General features: G+C 35.9%; 1 protein-coding gene across 1 annotated transcript in view; it reads left to right on the top strand.

The window, feature by feature from the left end:
- Nucleotides 1-11,912, top strand: part of LOC107561924 (PIN2/TERF1-interacting telomerase inhibitor 1-like) — a 29,783-nt gene that overhangs the window by 8,095 nt on the left and 9,776 nt on the right. Inside the window, exon 5 of the mRNA XM_016246461.1 lies at nt 1,761-1,846. Within this exon, the coding sequence (XP_016101947.1) occupies nt 1,761-1,846 (86 nt within the window). The remainder of the gene's footprint in view (nt 1-1,760; nt 1,847-11,912) is intronic.

Genomic DNA, 11,912 nt, shown 5'->3' with positions numbered 1-11,912 from the left:
TTTTTTTTTTTTAATTTTTACATTTTAATCTGTTCTTTTACTTAACTAAATGATTTTTATTACTATAAAAAATCTAAACGAGGGTGGGGGTCGTTGCCGTGGTGGGCAAGTGACGTAACCGGTGTTGCGGCTTAACACCAGTATCACCGTCTATCGCGGCAAGCCTAACTGCCACTCATCCATAGCTTTCAGACACTTTAAAGAGTTTTGTTTTTAAAGGAATATTTCACTCAAAAATTGTTTTGCTTTGAAGAATATCCAAGCGATACTTTCAATATAATGACGTTAAATGAGGTCTAGTGCTGTCAAGCTTCAAAATGATAGAAAAGTAACATAAAAAAGTCCATACAACTTTTGAAGAATTCAGAAGACGTGAACATTTCAATCAAGTTATTATTCACAGATAATAAATGCCTGATTCATGATGAATAATTTAGAATTTTTATTCTTATCGTTTTTTCAAAAGCAGAATTGGTTGATTTAGTTCACAAAACTGACCTAAATGGTTAATGAATTGGACAGATCTAGTTTTTGCCTTCAACTCACTGAATGAGTGATTTATCACGAATCAGACTGATCCAGTTCTTGAGTTCAACTCACTTGATTCTTTGATTCAAATCGAATGTGACTGATCCAGTTCTTGAGTTCAACTCACTGATTATTCATCACAAATCTGACTGATCCGGTTCTTGAGTTTCAGTGACTTAAATGTTTCAGTGACTTAATTTTTTCTCACACAAAACTGTCATTTGACTTTCGAATATCTAGAATGTATAACATGAGTCATATGATGTTTTTATGGTACTTTTGCATTTTTGAAGCTTGAAATCTCTAGTCCCCATTCCTTGCAGTTAAATGGAAAAAATAAAAGTGATCGGTAAATGATTCAAAATGTTCAATTTTAGTTGAGTTAATCCTCTGAAGGTTTCCAGTGGCATTTGTAGTTACACCCAAAACTAACCCTTTGTTAGTTGATAGATCTCTTTTCCAAAAGTAAAAAGGTCATTTTTGGGCTCCACTTGTTGTCCACTGTGATCAGTGGAAAGCTTGTTCGGGCCTGGCCTTTTGTTTAGACTGCTTACAGGATACCTTGGTTACTTGAAGGCAAGGTCTCCCCTTTGAAAGCCACGCTGAAAAAGACCCTAGAGCAATAAATAAGTGAGTGTTATCAGGAGCTGCTTGGAGGAAGAGGATGCAGCTGTACGAACAGGACTCGCGGCTGAGACGGGCGCCCAGGCACTCCTGGAGCCTTTGAGCTGCTGGAAAACGGGAGGTGTGAGGTGGGGCCTCCCCTGAACCGTTTGTTTTTCCTCCGCCGTTTCATCCCCTGCGACCACGCAACGTGCCCTCTTTTACCTCTAAACCTTTCCTCTCGGCAGGAGTTCAAAACTGTCCAGTGACCCTTATCCATTTAAATCAATAGATTACAAAGTTGAACGCCACTAGAAACATATCCATTTGTCAATAGGTTGCGACCGGAAACGTTTCCTTTTCATCTCTCCAGACGTTTGTGAAATGCATAATAAACAGTTCTCTTTTTAAATCGAAAAGGAACTATCACTAAAGTCTAAATTTTAAATATGTATTTGGTAGCGCACGTTAGTTTGACAGGTTTGGCAGAAGCATCTGCAGGTTGAATAGAACCCTGCTGCCCTTACATTAAAGTAGAGCTCGAAATGTTTACACAAATGTTCTATTGTGTGGAATAATGTCAAAGATCTATAAAAAAAAGTCTCCTTGTTTTTAACCTTTTCTCACAGGAAAGGACCTGTCCAGTCGCAGCAAAACAGACCTAGCTTGTATTTTTGGGAAGCGATCGAAACGAGAGACAAGAGACCAAGATGAAGTAAGCAATGCAAGTTGACAACACATCCATCTTTTTTTTTTTTTTTTACATTTTCTACAGTAAATATCCGGGTTCAAGTTAATATAATAATTTTGATTACCAAAAAAAAAAATCAGTTTGTCCCTTCTTTTTCAACCCTCTACGGACACCTTGGCAATTGAATTGCCATTGGCTAGTAAATTGTTTTGTTTGCTCTCCAGACTGAAATACTATACTTGTATAGCTGTGCCATTTTACACACACACACTTATTTATTTATTTTTATATTTATATACAGGGGCGGATCTAGAATTTTTTGGGGTGGCAACACCAAAGCAAGCCCCCATGCATAGTTTTTGGGGATTTATGGTCTGACATACACTGTTGTGTATTGTATTACCATTAAGTAATCATCTATACTGTTTAAAATAAAAAATAAATAACATTTTAATATCCATCATTGCACCAAGTCAATACACAATGTAAAAAAACTTCAACCGGTTATAAATGTTTCTGAGCTTGTATCACTAAAAAAACATGTGGTTCTATTAAAATTACATTGGCTACTTAGATGGAATAAATCACGTTTTGGTGCAAGTTTAAGAGCAACAAACACTTTTGAATTTCCTGACATTAGAAAGAAATACAATAATATCAAAGCACTGAAACTGGATCAGTTTTGAAAACAATGTTTGATTTTCTGTTATTAACAGAGGTGGGAATGTCTGTAATCACCCAGAACAAACTCTTATCAACCATATGCTCTAGCAACACCCCAGCAACTACATAGCAAGAGCCTAGCAACCACCCAGAATATCCTAGCAACCAACTAGCAACACTTCAGCAAACATCAAGAACATCGAACTGCATTCAAAATATCATAAACATATCTCAAAAGCAAACATTTGCAAACACCTTTGCCATAATATTAATGCCTGTTAGATTTTTGTGTGCTACATAGAGATTTGTGTTGTGGTTTGCAAAAAGTGTTTTATGAAATTGGAAAACGGAGTCAAAGGCCGAGAATTAGTGTATGGTTTTACAGATTTGGTGTGTGGATCTGGTGTTTGAGTGTCAGCTTTCAGAAATTATGTGACAAGTAAAGATTTTGTGTGTAAGCAGTTGAAAAAGACTGTGAATGCTTACACACAATTCAAATACACAGATGACTTTCCTGCCCAGTGAACACTGAGATCAATAAAACTGTAACAAAAAACTCTTACTAGGATTCAGGAATTATTTTTGCAGCTTAATGTCTATTACAGTATACATAAATTAAATTTCAGATACAGATGTGTAATTCAGCAATGAACGTTTGGGGAAAAAATCATTTTCATTTTACTACTGTAAAGTAATCTTGCAGTAGATGAAAAGCACTAGAAAAGTTCAAATACCAAAGAATTGTATGAATTGGCTTGCACCACAATACAGTACAGTAAAAAAGGAAATTTAGCATCCTCTGCCCTTTTCCTTTCTCTTTGTAGTGTTACAAGCTGATTGTGCATAGATAAGATCCCTGAAGTTGCAAAGACTATTATACATAATTTAGTCGCCCAGAGTGAAGATTTAGTCGCATATGTGAGTTATTTACTCGCAATGTAGATGGTTGTTTTTTTTTGTTTAAACAAAGCAAAATACTTGGTTAAGATGCGGTCACGTTTATGGTTGTTTGGTGAATTTTTGTGGCCAAAGTCCAGTAATTTGAATAGAAATCCACACAGTCCATTGAATTTTGCATGAAGGCGAAATATTTCTCCATGTGGATTTCACAATTTTCACAGATTTGCCACGTTAACCAACAAAAACGGTGACTTCTGTGTGATCTTTTGAAAACCATGGACAAGTTACTGTAAATTTGTGTGGTAACCAACATAACCAAGACACAAATGCTGTTTAACCCCTAATATTACTTTAAGATCCAAAATGAGCCTTTTCTCAATGTTAAGCTGACATTTGAAGTGTTACATACATCTTGAGCGTAATATTGAGATGTAGCAAAGCTATTGCAGCAGATTACGGTCCAGCCCACATGTAAGGACCGCTGACCTCTGCTTTCATGTGACCCGCTCGCAGCAAGTTTCAGGCTGATAATGAGCCGTGTCATAGCGTGCAATCTGACTCCACACATGAGTCACTGTAGGCAGGGATCCCGCTTAAATCCCCTTAAAAGATTTGCACCCTCTCTCTACTCTTTCACCCCTAGTCCTGTCAGGCACCTCTGTGGTCAAATCAGTGTATTTCTGATGATGTGCTAGTGGGCATGATCAAACTGCATTTCCCCATCATCTCCCAGGTACAGGAGGCAGTGATAGAAGTAAAAAAACAGAATTACTGATGATCCCTTCAAACCCTGGAAACTTGGTTTGGAGAAGTTGGTTTGAAGGGATTATTTAGTGAAGTTTTTGCTTACACGGCTAGTTTGGATTCAGTTTGAAGGTGGCTTCCCCAGCCAATGGTGTGACTATATTTCCTTTTGTAAGTCCACCTTGAATTTGGCATTGTAATTTATTTCCACACCTATTATTTTGCAAGCAAGACCCATCTTTTGCTTATTTTTTTGTTGAGATGTAAATACTATACTGCAGTTTTGTGGTTTAGTTCTCAGTGAGATTTGTATTACCATAAGGAAATACCGGTGCTTGCAAGGCAGCAGAAGAATAGTTTTAGGTAAGCTTAGGTTTTAAGCTTTGGCTCGTAAATGAAATGCCACATCAGAGCTGCTTTACTGTTGTCATGACACTCAGCATGTGTCTTGTTTCTTGGCTGCTGTGCAAAGACGGTGTTGTGTTATATGTTGATTCTCATACAGCATAGAAATAACTGGTTATTTTGGTATTTTCGTATATATCTACCACAACTGAGTGTGTGAATAAATGAAAGAAGACGAGTTGATGTGTCCATTTTCAATGCAAATATTCTAACGATGTCAGTGGGGGATTTTCAGCTAGCATTTAATGTAAAATGTCTTTACAAAAAGCAAAAATAGATGGCAAGGCTAAATAGTTTGAATATTTTCCATACGATCATCAGGTTGAGACAATTTGTTGTGGAAAATTGTGGATGACAATAAGAAAAATAGTTCTGGCTTGCAGGAAGTTTAAATCAATTAATTCTTCAGTGCATAACTCCTCAAACAGGTAATTGCCCACATTATTAATGTTTGTTTAGTTTTTAGTAGGGATGCACGATATATCGGCCACCATATCGGTATCGGCCCATATCGGCTCATTTTTTCTGTTATCGGTATCGGCCTGATAAGAAAATTTGGCCGATATCTTAAAGCCGATAAATAATGCATTATTTCCTTCAGAGACACTTCAGATGCGCGCTGTTCGTTTGCAGCCTTTTGTGCAATTGTACATTGTAATATTGTGTTTATTTGATGTATATCTGATTTATCTCATATAGAATGCGTTTGGTTAAGTTAAAAGAGCGCTTCAGTTTACCAGTGATCATCTTTAGCTCAGCACACGCAGCCCAAACAGCAGTGCACAACATTAATAACTATGATTGGGAATGTCATGTATATAACATTCTAATGAGAACATTATTATAATAAAACGTTGGGAATTCTTTGGGTTTAGTTGCCGTGTTTCAGCGCGTTGTTATGGGAAGAGCGCATCCACAACAGGATCACACATTCTGACTATAGCACGCAAGAACTGCATCATTTTGTACATATATAAGTTGTAATATTATGTTTATGTTGTATTAATATTAATCTCAGGATGCATTTCCTTGAGTTAAATAAGCTGCCAGCAAAACGCTTCAGTTTACCATGTTCATTCAGCTCTTCAGCTTCAGCACGCGCAGCTCAACGGCTGCTATTTAAAACAGTGGTATTAATTTGTTACTTTTTCAAAATCATCGATACATTATTAATAACAACAACCACTTGTATTGTTCTCTTATTATTTTCATCAACAATATGGTTTAGTAATTAAAATCATTTAATTATTGTCCGTGCAGAGGCTATTCCGTTTTATTGATCTATGGCGCATTCATTTTGATTCTTTACACGTGTAATGATGTCCAGTGACTTGTTTGCATTATTTATGCATAATTTTATTTATTTGTAAGACTTTTTTATGACTAAATTTGGTAATGGGAGAGTAAAAATATTTTTAAAATGTACACCGTTCAAACTAGGCTGCTTATGTTGAAGTGTTTGGGATGTGGCTTTTAATGATGAGACCTTTTTTGTAATCAGGCTCTCAAAAAGTATATAACAATTTGGATATAGATTTATCGGCCAACATATCGGTTATCGGCTTTCAAAAATAAAGAATAATCGGTTATCGGTATCGGCCAAAATTTTCATATCGGTGCATCCCTAGTTTTTAGTGATCTCGTTGCTAAGTGCCAGTGTGTATGGCATTACCAAATGATGAGCTGAGCAATTTTGCAACATGCTTATGGAATTTTTATAAACTGAATAGATGAAATGGAGTTGGCTAGACTAATCAGCCTTTTTTTTTATTTTTCCCCCAGTAATATATTGGTTATAGGAAAAAAAATATTATTTTCTTTTTAACTTTCTATTCATTAAAAAGAATAAAGAAAAAATATGAACACACCTGTTTTTAGCATTTATATTAATAAGAAATGTTTCTTGGACTAGTGCTGCTGAAAAATCAGCTTTGCCATCACAGGAATAAATGATTTTAAAATATATTCAAATAGAATTTTAAAATGCAATATTTCACAATATTACTGTTTTTACATGCAGCCTTGGTGAACAAAAGAGACTTATTTCAAAATAACCAAAACATTTTCTGTTTTCAAATGTAAATATTATTTTCTTTAAAAAAATTTATATTAAGTTATTCAATTAGCTGATTTCACATTTTGCTTATGCTATTAAGTAGTATTTTTACTTATTGCTCACTGTCGTCCACCCTCTTTAAAACCCATATTAATTAACATTCTGTATGTTTAGACAGCTTCAGTATGTGTGTCCACATATGGTGTCCATGTATCATCTAGTTTGTCACACAAATCCCAGTTTAATTTTCTTAACCTTTTCCTCTTGTTTGGCAGCAGTTTGTGGCTTTTGTGACATAGCAGTTCCATGTACATTTAATGTATGTGCTGCAGGTCTGAATCCCCCGCAGAACCACCTCTCTACTGAGAAAGCGACACAATAGCAGCAGCTCATGCTTCGCCTGAATTTGGAAGTGCCGGCAGTGTGCTATATATTTTTTTTCTTCAGCTAATCGTTTTGTTGCAGTTTGTTATTGTCTTGCTCTGGAGGGACTTCATTGACCGGATTGAAAACCAATCTGAACGGGCTCACAATGGTATCCCAGGAGGCCGTGTGGCAAAGGGCTGGTCGCGAACCCTGTAAACGAGGGGCAGTTAGGCCTGCATAGGAAGCCAAAGAGGGGCGTTGTTTATGTGTGCATTGTGTGCTTGTGTGGTGATACGGCCAGTGGAAGATTTTTACCTTGGTGCATACTGTAGATGCATCCTGGGTTCACAACAGGGCAACATGAAGAGCTGACGCTTTAAACGCTTTAGTCTGAGCAAGGAGGACAATTATAAACTTGTTCCATAGAGTTTTTGTGACCAAGCTTGTCATCAGTGTCACTTTCAGGTTTTTAGTGCATTGCTCAGTTAGCGTTCATGTAAAGAGCCGATCTCACTTCTGCTGTGTCTTGGCCGCCCTCACTCCCACCTCTTGCACCAGGGGTTTTCCTCCTTTCTCTCAGAGCTTCCTGCCTGTCCCTTATCTCTTGTCACAGTGTTCTCTGACACACATGCATGCACATGGGAGGCCGTTCCAAGTTGCTCCTTATCTCATTACCCTGATTTAAGAAACTGTTATGGAGCAGTATTTATATTTTGCTGGCTTAGTAGTATTTCTTTTTTTTTTTAAATTTCAAGTTACACATTTTTTTTATTTGTTTTGTTCATTGTGGTCCTGATTTGAATTTCTTAATTCGTTTCATAACTCATGATGATGGAAAAGTCACATCTCAACAATGGATTAACAAAAATGGAAAGTGACCAAATTGCTTCTCTATCTTTCTGTCAAAATCCAGTTGCAGCCTTTTTGCTTACATAAACACATGCTGAGTGTGAAATATTGTGATGGACAATAATGGAACACAGTGGTTCTCGACTTGCTGGCTTAGTAGTATTTCATTTTCAAAGACAATTTTTAAGGCCCACCCAAGATATTTCTTGTACTTCTGTTGTAATAACAAAGTTGCTCAATTTAATTTTTCTTTATTTCATTTTAAACTAGGAATAATATTAAAATAATTAAATAAAATATTTAAAATAAATTCCATAAATTCCAATAACTAAATGATCTTTACATTTGTTTTTTTTATTACTAATGAATTTAAATTCTAGTTGATTGTAATTAATAATAATAATAATAATAATAGTAATATCACCCTCACTCCCACCTCTTGCACCAGGGGTTTTCCTCCTTTCTCTCAGAGCTTCCTGCCTGTCCCTTATCTCTTGTCACAGTGTTCTCTGACACACATGCATGCACATGGGAGGCCGTTCCAAGTTGCTCCTTATCTCATTACCCTGATTTAAGAAACTGTTATGGAGCAGTATTTATATTTTGCTGGCTTAGTAGTATTTCTTTTTTTTTTTAAATTTCAAGTTACACATTTTTTTTATTTGTTTTGTTCATTGTGGTCCTGATTTGAATTTCTTAATTCGTTTCATAACTCATGATGATGGAAAAGTCACATCTCAACAATGGATTAACAAAAATGGAAAGTGACCAAATTGCTTCTCTATCTTTCTGTCAAAATCCAGTTGCAGCCTTTTTGCTTACATAAACACATGCTGAGTGTGAAATATTGTGATGGACAATAATGGAACACAGTGGTTCTCGACCTTTTTTACTCAATGTCCCTCATTTTCAAAGACTTTTCTTGTACTTCTGTTGTAATAACAAAGTTGCTCAATTTAATTTTTCTTTATTTCATTTTAAACTAGGAATAATATTAAAATAATTAAATAAAATATTTAAAATAAATTCCATAAATTCCAATAACTAAATGATCTTTACATTTGTTTTTTTTATTACTAATGAATTTAAATTCTAGTTGATTGTAATTAATAATAATAATAATAATAATAATAATAGTAATATCATCTTACAAATAGCTAATTTCTAAACAACTTTTACCTTAAATAATATTTAAGAGCTTCAGGTATCTAGAAAAATGTATATTAATTATAGAAGTTTTCAAGATTTTATTAATTTCCATGACTTTTCACCTTTAAATTTCCCTCATATATCCAGGTTTTCAAAGACCGTATGAATCCTAGTTCATACATAAAAATGACAGTTGAGGAAACAAATTAAAATAAGAAATACAGTACCAGCTTACATCTTAATTTTTAGCTGTTTTAGCTTATTCTCAAACTTGTTTTGTCTTATTTTAAATAGTTTTATCCCATCCTGCATCAGGAAGTTTGCTGAGGCCCCCTAGTGGGCCCTGGCCTACTGGTTGAGAACCACTGCTAACCAACATGTTGGAGAGACTGCATTGACCGCTGTCTGGAGGCCGTGCTGCTATCCATCACTGCTTTTTGCTCTGAACAATGTGGGAAGATCTCAACAGCAGGGAGAGTGATGTTCACGACTAGCGCTTTTGGCATTACGATATTTATTTGAGACTTTTCACAACTGTTGACTTTACTCAATCACATTTTTTTTTGTATTTTCAGCTTTCAGTATTTATTCCTAATGTCTCTCTTATTATTTTGTTCCCTCCCTGTCTCTTTCTTTCTTTCTCGTTGACTCATTCTCTTCTCGGGGGCTTAGTTAGGCTTTAGGCTAGTGTGTACGGAGTCATGAGGAGTGGGTGTGATTTATCTCCCTCGGCCCCTCCGTAGCCCCCTCCACTCCGGCAGGCCCAAAGGAAAGAGCAGAGTTTGCTTGAACGTGGCTCGGTTTGCGAGGCCCCAGCATTAGCTGAAATAAACCCTCCTGCTGCTGGTGAAAAATGTCTTGTGATTGGCTAATTAATCAGTCAAAAGGGGAGCGTCGCGGCCTGTGACTTGAGGGACCCGAGCAGGCGACCGCTGAGGGCCCGCTGATAAATGGACTCCCTCCTGCTTCATACATCAGTGAAACTTAGTCATTTTTTACCACTGCTCTTTGAGTCAGTGGTGGATCGCTAAGGCCTACACTTATATATTTCACGTGGAACTCCATCTGTGTGTGTGGAGTGTGTTTCAGACAATCGTCTGATTTGGTCTGTGCTTTAAATTGCTCAATAAATATCGTCTATTCAGCATAATATCCACATCAAAGCTTTAGTTTTGATATTGTTGTGTCCCAGATTTTTCAGTTTAAAGCCGCAAACAATAGTCTTTCAGTTTGAAATTTGCAATGATAAATTTGATATTTGTTTTGATTTAATCTAAGTAAGTTTTGTATCATTTTGGCCATTTTTAATTATTTTATTTTTATTAAGGTTATTTGTGAATTTGCCATTTATTGTAGGCTAAAAGAGATCCATTGCTACCTGTTGATGGAAGTCCCTTGCTTAAAAACAAATTTTACAGTATACACAACTGTTCAGAAATTTGGGGCGATTGAATTTGAAAGACATGAATACTTATCAAGAATATTTAATATTTGCTATCATTCAAAAGTTTGTTTTTTTTTTTTTTTTTTTTTTTTTTTTTTTTTTGAAAGAAAACTTAAATTCAGCAACAGTGCATTGATCTAAATAGATAGTAAAGACATTTAAGGTTTATATAACATGTAAATGTAATACTATATAATAAAAAGATTTCTCTTTCTGTTCTTCTGAACAATCTTGAACAAAAAAAATGCATAACAGTTTCCACAAAAATATTTAGCAGCACAGCTGTTTTCAACAGTGATAGTAAGAAATGTTTCTTGAGCACTAAATCAGCATATTAGAATGATTTCTGAAGGATCAAGGATTCACACTGAAGACTGGAGTAATGGCTGCTGAAAATTCAGCCTTGCAATAACATTAATAAATTACATTGTAAAATATATTAAAGGTGCTATAGAATGCATTGATACAATATTTTAAATTGTTCTCTGATATCTACATAGAAGGTATGTGGCTTAGGTAAGGGCAAAACATCTCCAGAAACTGTTTTACATGTCCATTTACAATCCTAGGATTTGAATGAAATGGCCTGTTTTTACCTTATTTGGAAGGGTCATGAATAATAATGTTGAGCTCTGTTCTGATTGGCTGTTTCACAGTGCCGCTCATTTCAGTAGCTCACACAGCAGGAAGGAAACACAGGGAAAATATATTTCAGTACTCTCTCTCGCAGTTATATTGTTGGGTAATTATACTGTATATAAAATGCAGGCATCAGGGAGCTGCTATTAATATATTCGAATGCACGATCGCTTTTTACTTTGACTTTCGAGATTTGCGATCGCACGTGCTCTGTGTAAACTACAGCGGCAGTACTTACTTACCACACATTTTACAAGATCAGATGCTTGCCAGTGGTGCTCAGGATCTGTAAATCATTCGCCATCATCCTCAGTCATCTCTCCTTACTCTGTTTATGTGGTAAGTGGTACTAAAAAAAAGTACTAGGTACTGTACCCAGTGGAAAACCCCCCAAAAGTGAATCGTACCGAGCCGTACCATGCAGTGGAAAAGTGCCATAACAGGCTACCGCTAGCAAGCAGTTAACCATGTCCCTTTATTGGCTCGCGTTATTTGTTTTCCGTGCCTTTCTGAATACAGACACCAACCCATCCCTGCACATCACATCCCCTGCACAGCCTGGAACATAACATTTATTTCCATGATCTGCTGTTTTTGCTATTATCCTCGCTTGTTTCTTCACAATACCTGCAGAACTTCTTGAATATTTTAATTTATGAAGTGGGGATTCATCTGACTCATCAGATGTATAAATTATTATTATTATTATTATTGAAATTACAACAACTTGTTAGGAACCTTTTTTAGCAGAGAAAACGATTATGTCTGAATACGTTTGGTAACACTTTACTTGAAGGGGTGTGCATAAGACTGACATGACACCTTCATAATCATGACATGACACATGTCATGATTATGAAGGTGTCTTTTTATTA

The sequence above is a fragment of the Sinocyclocheilus grahami genome, unplaced genomic scaffold (genome assembly GCF_001515645.1).
Source record: "Sinocyclocheilus grahami isolate Dianchi unplaced genomic scaffold, SAMN03320097.WGS_v1.1 scaffold799.1, whole genome shotgun sequence".
In the NCBI taxonomy this organism is placed as follows: domain Eukaryota; kingdom Metazoa; phylum Chordata; class Actinopteri; order Cypriniformes; family Cyprinidae; genus Sinocyclocheilus; species Sinocyclocheilus grahami.
The sequence above is the reverse complement of the archived record's forward strand: the minus strand, read 5'-3'. Positions and strand labels throughout refer to the sequence as shown.